Genomic DNA, 9,670 nt, shown 5'->3' with positions numbered 1-9,670 from the left:
CACCTCGTCGTCCTCGTCCACCTCGGCGGCGGCTGCGTCCTCCTCCTCCTCGTCCACCTCCACTTCCATGGCCGTCGCGGTGGCCTCAGGCTCCGCGCCTCCGGGCGGCCCGGGGCCAGGCCGCACCCCCGCCCCAGTGCAGATGAACCTGTACGCCACCTGGGAGGTGGACCGGAGCTCGTCCAGCTGCGTGCCCAGGTGAGAGGCAGGCGGGATGGGACCGGGCGCCCAGAGGGCCTCCAGAGCCGCGCCCGCTGGGGCTGAGTCTGTGACAGGCCCCTTCCTCCCCATCCCTCCTAGTCCCATCGCCCAGAGGGGCCTCCTCCCTAGATTCCCCCTGACTGTCCTGCTGCCTGGGCCTGGCTTCGCAGGACTGCTGCTGCGAGGACCCGCCCTCTCCTGGCAGCCCCACCTTCTGCCTCGAGCCGGGACCACCCTCTTTCCGTCCCGAGTGGGGCCGTCTGGACCCAGCTCAAGGCCTTCTCTTGTTGGATCTGGCCAAATCCGGCCTTCTGGACGGTCAGTTTTCCCGGCGAATTCACTTTCTTTTCTGTCTCTCCGGCGGGTGCCCGTGGGCAGTATGCATGTTACGTAGATGTGTATAGATCTCTTTGGATATTATTCTTTCCCAATATACTGATCATGTGCCAGACTCGGTTGTCACCCCTTCCAGATGGAGCCAAGGAGTAACCCTTGGGGCCTCCAGTTAGCTTTCCATACACATGTTCATTTGTTCTTCGGATTACACATATTCTGTCCCTGGCTCTATGCTCTTATTTTATTTATTTATTTTTGGGTCCTAATTAGTGTGTCCTCAAGTGTATTTTTCATCCCGTTTCCTCTTCAAAACTGGCCACTAATTCTCCCAGCCCTGCTTAACTCCATAAAATTACTGCCTTGTTCCTATATTCAGTCCATTTCTTCTGTCTGCTGGAACTATCTGGGGACTTTCCTTCCATTGGCAAAATAAGCCTGAGTTTGGGCATGTTTTCTGTTTCGACAGCAGTGCAATCTTTCTTCAACTCTTTGGGGACAATGTGCTGTGTCTTACAGTTTACCCCTTGAATAGACAGGCAGCATGTGGAGCTGGTTTTGCCTGGTGAACCCAGAGAAGTGCCTGGGGGGTGTTCTTTTTGTCACCTCAGAACTGACTTGATTCTGTGGCCTTGAAGTCGTGGGTTCTGTCCTTATTCCATCAGTTGTAGGCAGATGGATTTGTTAAGTTGGTCAGAGAGTGATGTTGGCTTCTACCGTCAACTCTATTTTTCCTTCTCCCCCTCTTTATTTTGAATATTATTGCATATAGTTACATATCTCCTAAGTAGGTTTGAAAAGTGATGTATTTATATTTCACTGTCTTTAGGAAATAGAAAACTACCAATTCTGTTCAAGCTCTCAGAGTGCTCTTGATTAAACAAACCCCTTCCAGTCACCCCTATGGAGCTCTTCTTTGGAATTGTGTTTATCATTTCCTTTGTCTTTTACTCCCCATTACAATTTTATTACCTATGTTCTTCTCTAAACAATATTTTTTGTAATTCTGAATGTTTTTGAAATTGTATAAATGTTACCATACCGTATATATTCTATGTCTTTATTTTAGTATTTTTAAAAATTCATTTTTTTTTTCTTGGAGAGTTTTTTTTTGCTTTAGGGCGCGTGTACTTGCCAGAAAGACAGAGAGATGGGAAGCAAGAAGTCACTCACTACGAGGGATGGCCACGCCACAATCCCTTCTCCTCCACTCTTCTCTCGGGATCTTGGGCATGCATGCACGCACACGTGCCTGGCGTGTGTTTAAGCCACCGGGTCCAGGACTCGAACCACGGTTGACTACATGGGAGTCCAATGGTGTAGCCATTACATCATCTGCTGGTCTCTCTTTAATTCTCTTCTTGATGAGCACAGATTGTTTCCTGTTTTTTTTTAACATGAACAGTAATGCATAAATATTTTTGTCCAGGACTCCTGGTGCTCTTGTGTCAAAGTTTCTTTGGGGTGTATTTGTCTGTAGGGGTGGAGTTGCTGCTTGCAGAGCATAGGTCCGGAACCTCATGAGATAATGCTAGATTGTTTTCCACTTGCCCCTACTACTCTTCATGTCCTTTGTGTTTCTGGATTTACTTCAGTAATTTACACTTTCTTTTTTTTTTTTTTTTTTCTCTTTTTCTTTGTCCTTCCTTTAGGGAAATCAGGAACCACACTAATTTAGTTTGCTTTGGCCAGAGCCCTAGCATAACTCAAGTGAGAGTTTAGTATGTGATGATGTTCCTCTCTTGAGCCTAAGCAGGCCTCTCTTTCTTTTTCTATAATAGGCCCATCTATCACTCTTTCAGATGTAAAAGCGCTGTGTCCCTTCCCACATGGGTCCAATGTGACACGCTTGCCTATTCTTCCTTCACAGCTATCACTATGTTTGACTGATGGCATTTGGACAGCTGCCTTCTCTAGGATGTTAGAAAAGGCATGAGCTGACTGGCAAGAAGCTGTAACAGAGGGGGATTAAGTAAAATCGCTGATTGCTGTTGATTTTTGGTCTGCTCCTAAATCTCTTGGTCATTGAAAAGTTCACCTAAATAAATTATTAGCCCAAGAAACAGCCAGGCATCCTGATCAGATGGGTAGTTATTATGCTAACTTGGTGTGAGAAGCTTAGGTCAGCTTGTTTTCACGTGCTGGGAGCATGCTGTTATATGATGTTGACTGACCAGTCCTTGAGGACGTCCGCTGTCCTGCTCTGACTTTGTTTATCAGCGGTCACTCTTATGCCTCCCAGTTCCCTGGGGAACACTTATGCTCTTTGGAGCATGCCACAGGATGGAAAATAATACCCTGTGGGGGGAAAATGGCCTGCTCTTGGCCCTTCCAATTATCAGAGTCATCTGGTTAATTTGAGGTCTCTTGGGTGTATTTGTTCATGTTGTTTCGACTATATTGGCAACATCCAGCACTCTGTGTAGGGTCTAGGATTAAGATTCTTGTTTTACCAAACTCAAATGAGACACAAATGTACAAGGTATGTGCTCTTAAATGTAAATAAGACTGTGGATCCATGGTCAGGTATGCATAAGACTTGGGATTTGGTGTCTACCCTATGCAGAGAAGAGGGACTTAAAAAGTAGAGTGTTAGGGGGATAGCAGGTGGGCAGTGGTTAAAGCGGCTGAACTCCTACGTGGCTAACTGTGGTTCAAGTCCCAAACCTAGCGACTTGCTTTCTCCCATTCTCTCTCTCTGGTGAGTACATGTGCCCCATAGCAAATTTTTAAAAATAAATAATATTTTTTAAAAAGTAGCATATTGGGAAAATCATGTTTTATATTACATATTTAAATAAAGGTGAGCACTATAGTTGTTTCTCATGTGTATCTGCTCTCACTTAACATCTACTAAATTCCTGCAGAATCCATAATATTTTTTTAATGCTGTAGGACGCATGTGCTCACCAGTGAGACAGAAAGTGAGAAATCACACCCCCCACAGGGGGATGGCCTTGCCACAATCCCTTCTCCTTCATTTTCCTCTCAGGATTTTGGGTACACATGCACATGCGCCTGGTGTGAGTTTTAAGCTGCCAGGTCTGGGACTCAAATCCCGATTGACTACATTGGAGTTTAGCAATGTAACCATGACACCATCTGCTGTTCGCCCATAGAATTTTTTTAAAGAATTATTAAATTAAATTAATTAATTATTATTTTTAAATTTGACCAGAGAGAGAGAAAGGAAAAGTGAGAAAGCTAGGCACCAGGTCCAGGACTTGAACCACAGTTAGCCATGTGGGAGTGCAGCACCTTAACCACCACACCACCTGCCAGCCCTCCATAGACTTTTTTTATCTCTCTTCTTTTGAGACGGAGTCTCTCTGTGTCACCATTTTCCTGCCTCAGTCTTTCAGGTATCTGGGACTACAGTTGCTCACCAGCACATTTAGCTTTTTTCTAGACAGGGTCTTGCTGCATTGTCCAGGCTTACCTTGAGCATGCATCCTCCTGCCTCTGTCTCTCAAGTTGCTGATATTATTAATACACACTATCATTCCCAACTGGACTGGGAATCTAATTCAGGCCCCGCTTGTGGTCCAAGCCTGTGACGCTTGGACTTTTTGTAGATAAATAACATACTTATAATTGTCTTTAAAATAACTAAGTTGTTCTATTAATTGCCTTTTTTGTTTTGTTTTGTTTTCTCTATAGGGTGCATATGCTTGCTAGAGAGAGACAGAGAGAAAGTGAGAAATTAACACTCGGAGGATGGCCACGCTGCAATCCTTTCTCCTCCATTCTCCTGGGATTTGGGGCATGCATGAGCACCTGCCTGTTGTGTTTTTCAAGCCACAGGGTCCAGGATTTGAGCTATGCAGCTGGCTGTGTGGGATCCAAATGCCTTACCCGTCATGCCACTGGCTGGTCCTCATTACCTTTCTTTCTTTCTTTCTTTCCTTACTTTTTTGAGGTTTTTGCTATAGGGTGCATGTGCTCGCCAGAAAGACAGAGACAGAGAGACAGAAAGCGAGAAATCACGCCCTGAGGACGATGGTCATGCTGCAGTCCCTTCTCCTCCATTCTCCTCTTGGAATCTTGGGCACACATGCACACGTGCCTGGCATGAGTTTAAGCCACCAGGCCCGGACTCGAACTGCGGTTGACTACATGGGAGTCCAGTGACATAGCCATTCCGCCAACTGCTGGTCCCACCTTTTTTTTTTTTAGAGAGGTTTTTGCTATAGGGCACGTGCGCTCACCAGACAGAGAGACAGAAAGCGAGAAATCACCTCCAGGGGTGATGGCCACGCCGCAATCCCTTCTCCTCCGTTCTTCTCTCAAGATCTTGGGCACGCACGCACACACGCCCAGCGTGAGTTTTAAGCCACCGGGTCCGGGACGCGAACCGCGGTCGACTACATGGGAGTCCAGCGACATAGCCATTACACTAACTGCTGGTTCCCATCCTGCATGATTTTCAAGCTACCGAGTCTGGGGCTCAAATTGGGCAGCTGGACATTTGGGATCCAGGTGCCTTAACATCCACCCCACCTGTTCTCTCTGCCAACAATTTTTTAAACAATAAGATTAATGCAAGTCCATGATTAGAAATTCAAGCAGTACAGAAAGATGGAAAGTGTAAAAAGAAAAAAAACGTAGTCCCATAGTCCCATCCTTGTTCTCACTCCTCAGAGATAATCACTGTGACATACAGTTGGCTTTTAAGATTCAATTATAAGAAGGTAGTTTCTACTACAGTTATGAAATTTATAACTTTAGAACTTGGCATCGTTATTCTTCCATACTAAGTAGTATTTCCTCTGCTATGGCCTGATATGACATGGACAGTAGTGTGGCATTATGGAGACCAGGTGGCATGTTGCTTGGGGTTAAGGAAGGGTTTTAAAGTTTCATCACTGATCTCTTTGTGCTGAAGTTTTCCTCTTGTTCTTTTCTCCTTTTGAGTTGCAATAGTTAGGAGAAGCAAAAAGATTGTTAATTTTTGCAAGCATACAAGATCTCCTCAGTGGCAGGAAAGTGATTATTAGGAGATAACTGATGTGCGGTATCACTCAAAAGCTATGTTGCATTTGCCTTCAGCGCAAAGCACATTTGCATATCCTTATCTATACATGCACTTAGGGAAGAAGTTAAGCAGTTCTAAGTCAGATTTTTAAGACTACTTTTTTTTTTTTTCTTTTTAAAGTGAGTACCAAGAACCTTGTAGAGTCACTGGAGACAGTACTTCTTAACTGATAGGAATAAAGTAAATGGAACTGACCAAATAGGAGAGATCTTGTGAAGTTTCTATTATTTTCCGTAGCATTGAAAGACTTAAAGCATGTTCGTACCTTAGAAGATTTGAGTTTCACTTTGCGAGTGTTGTAATAGAATATCCTTTCTATCAGGGTAATATTATCCATCATCCCTGCAGAAGCTCAGATTCCTTAAGTCAGAAAGAGAATGACTTTCACAGAGTTCATTTTACATGTATTGATTTACAGGTCTTTTGGACACATTAGTGGTTATGTGATTTCTTTTGAAGCTACTTTCCAATTTCTTAGCTACGCCAGTAAGTTCTGCTGTTATTGTCAGTGCCTGCACAGGGGAGATATGAGTCAGAAAATGTTTGGGCTGTCTTCTCACTGCCTCACCTTGAGAGGCTTGTCCTATTTTGGCCTGATCTTGAAGGTATTGACAAAGACTTGGCCAGTCTTGGAGGGTCCTCTGAAATTTGGAGTCAGTCTGACCTGCATGTGTGTCATGAAATTTGGAAGTACTTTGTGGATCTAAGGGTAGTTGTGGTAATGTTTGCAAATGTTGGTCTTTTCCCAGCATGGGGTTTGGAGCAGTACTAAGGGCTCCTGAGAAGTCAGAGTTTGAAGTTGTCCTTACTTCTTTCAGAGGGCCATGAAAGCAGGGTGGTTGGTTTCCAGATAGGAAAACACTGACAAGATCCTCCCTTCTCCAGACCTAGATTGAAGAATGACCGCACGGCTTCCAAAGGTTTTAGAGCTGAGATGTGCCTGGGTCTTCCAGATGTTCCCAGGGCTCTTGTCTGGCTAGAGAACAAAGACCCATGTTCATTTTTACCTCATTAAAAAGCAGAGAATGGCTCAGGGACCAGCACTTAGCCAGACCAGGACCTGACCTTTTGACCTTGGGAAACAAAGTAGAGAAGGTAAATAAAGACTGATGCATTGTTACTTAGCCTATATAACTTCTAGAAAATATTTAGATCTGACTTTCAGTGATGTCTTAGATTGTGAGCTGCTCTGTTAGGGCTCTGCTGTTGACTATAACTACATGTGACTAAGTACATGTAACTACTTACACTTAAATGAAGTAAAACTAAAGTTAAATTCACTTCCTCAGTCTCATGATCCCTGTTTTTTGTCCCACTAGTCACATGTGGCCTTTCATATTGGACATGGCAGATCTAGAATGTTTCCATCAAAGAAAGAAAGAAAAAGCACCCCTCGATGTGGTCATACTACAATCCTTTTTCCTCCATTTTTCCATCCTGTCAGGATTTGGGGCATGAACATACACACCCAACATGTCTGTCTTTCTGTCTCTCTGTCTCTGTCTGTCTGGCGAGCGCACGCGCCCTATAGCGAAAATCTCTCAAAAAAAAAAAAAAAAGAATTATTTTTCAAGCTGCCAGGGCCAAGATAAAAACCACTGTTGGCCAGTGGGATCCAGCTTCTCATATATAGTGTTTAAGCTCTGAACTACAGGGACAGCCATTAAACTGAAGTATTCTAGCCACTGGTGTATCTTTACGGTCTAGAAGAAACTGCACAAATGTTGAATAAATAAATCTGCCATCATCAACACTATGTTATTCCCTATGCCTTACTATCTACCCATCACAAGGAAAGCAATAGTCTAGGACACTCTCCCTTTACTACCTTTGCTGTCAATAAAAATGAACATGCAACTCCAGAACCAAGAAAGGAAAGTAATGAATGGAGTGAAACCTGTCTCCCGTTTCCTCATCCAGTGTTCATTCAATCTGTACTGTTCTTACAGCTTTACTGCAATATAACATGCATAAAATTTGGGATCAGCCCTGTGGCACAGTGGTAGTGTACTGCTAAAGAGAAGCTGACAGCGGGGATTCAGACCTTAGTTTGAACCTCCTGAAGGACACTGGACATGCCCAGAAGTTGCTAAGATCCAACACCAGGAGCACTGGAGGAAGGAAACAGTGGAGGGACTGGACCTTATGGAGAGTGCTCATAGCGCTCTTTCTCACACACCCTCACACTCACATGCATGTGCGCACACACTATCACAAATAAAAGGACATTTTTATGAATAAATAAAATTCACACCTCTGAGCCCAGCCAGTGGCCTGGTGGTTAAGGTGGCTGGATCTCACGTGGCTGACTATGAGGTTAAAGTCCCAGACTGGGTGACTTGAGAAACATGCTGAGTGTGTGTGTGTGAACCCAAAATCCTGAGAGGAGAGTGGAGAAAGGACTGCAGCGTGACCCTCCTTCATGGGTGCATTCTGGCTTTCTCTCTGTTTCTCTCTTCTGTCAAATGCACATGCCTTCTAGCAAATTAAAAAAAAAAAGATCACTCCTCTGAAGTGTACAATTCAATAGTGTTTAGTATATCCACAGAGTCAAAATGTATTTTAAAAACAATATTTGGGCTGGGACCAGCTGTTGGCATAATGGCTATGTCACTGGACTCCCACGTAGTCGATCGCAGTTTGAGTCCCGGACCTGGTGGGATTCAAACTGAAATCACATTGTGGAGGGGCTGGTAGGTGGCATGGTAGCTAAGGCACTGAATTCCCACATGGCTCACCACAGACCACAGTCCAATTCCCAGACCTACCAGCTTGCTTCCTCACTCTCTCTCTCTCTCTCTCTCTCTCTCTCTGGTCAAATTAAAACATAATAACAAAAAATAAAAATAAAATAAATAATTCCTGAAGAAAAAAAAAAGAAATCACACAGTGAATAAGTTACTCTTTAAGTGACCTGATATATTGGGTCATCAGAAAAGTTATGATACATTTTCGCATAGAAAAATGTAGGGAAAAAACGACATGACTTTTCCAACAACCCGATACATATATAGGTAGATATGAAACGAGTGATGTTTTAAAATTTGTTTTCTACCATATCTGTTGCTCTCTTTGTTTTTTTGTTTGTTTGTTTGTTTTTGGAGAGGTTTTTACTATAGGGTGTGTGCGCTCGCCAGACAGACAGAGACAGAGAGACAGAAAGTGAGAAATCACCCCCCAGGGGGGATGGCCATGCCGCAATCCCTTCTCCTCCATTTTCCTCTCGGGATCTTGGGCACACATGCAGACGCGCCTGGTGTGTTTAAGCCACCGGGTCCGGGACTTGAACTGCAGTCAACTACATGGGAGTCCAGCGACATAGCCATTAAGCTAACTGCTGGTCCGTGTTGCTCCCTTTGTTAACCACACAACTCTCCAAAAGATGGTTTGCCTCTCAAAACCTTATTGTGGGGACAAGCTGATGGTATAATGGCTACGTCACTGGACTCCCTTGTTGTTGACCATTGTTTGAGTCCCGGACCTGGTGGTTTAAAACTTATGCTGTGTGTGTGTGTGTGTGTGTGTGTGTGTGTGTGTGTGTGCACGCGTGCACGCACACGTGCCAAAAATCCTAAGAGGAGAATGGAGGAGGAGGGATTTTGGCATGGTCACTGCCTCCCCCCCCCCCCCCAAGGGTGTGATTTTTCTCTTTCTGTCTCTTTCTCCCTCTCTGGCAAGTGCACATTCCCAATAGCAAAAATCTCTCTAAGAAAATAAAAAAGCCTTATTGTGGGCGCCAGCAGGTGGCATAGTGATTAAGGTGCTGGATTTTCACATGGTCGGCTGCAGTTCAAGACCCAGACCCAGTGACTTGAAAATGACAATAAATAAATAAACTTTTTTTTTTAAAACCTTATTGTGAGTAGATTTCCGCCAGGTAATATTTTGGAGGTAATTGGCATATTAATTGTCTCTAAGGAATTTTAGACTGAGTATTGTGCTTATATATAAGAGGGTGTTTTTTTTTCCTTTTCAGTTGTTCTCCCCAACTTTTTAAATATCTGTCATTGAGTTTCATTTTATTTTTTTTCGTAGGTGAGACTTTTTTTTTTTTTTTTTTTTTTTTTAAATTTTTTTTTATGGGTTTTTTTTTTTCACTGA

General features: G+C 43.8%; 1 protein-coding gene across 1 annotated transcript in view; it reads left to right on the top strand.

Moving 5' to 3' along the window:
- The first annotated feature begins 9 nt into the window (after positions 1-9).
- PACS1 (phosphofurin acidic cluster sorting protein 1) overlaps positions 10-9,670 on the top strand; it is a 179,838-nt gene continuing 170,177 nt past the window's right edge. Inside the window, exon 1 of the mRNA XM_006171371.3 lies at positions 10-198. Coding sequence (XP_006171433.3) covers positions 68-198 — 131 coding nt within the window. The 5' untranslated portion in view covers positions 10-67. The remainder of the gene's footprint in view (positions 199-9,670) is intronic.

Source organism: Tupaia chinensis, unplaced genomic scaffold (assembly GCF_000334495.1).
Source record: "Tupaia chinensis unplaced genomic scaffold, TupChi_1.0 Scaffold149501_1, whole genome shotgun sequence".
Lineage (NCBI taxonomy): Eukaryota > Metazoa > Chordata > Mammalia > Scandentia > Tupaiidae > Tupaia > Tupaia belangeri.
The sequence above is the reverse complement of the archived record's forward strand: the minus strand, read 5'-3'. Positions and strand labels throughout refer to the sequence as shown.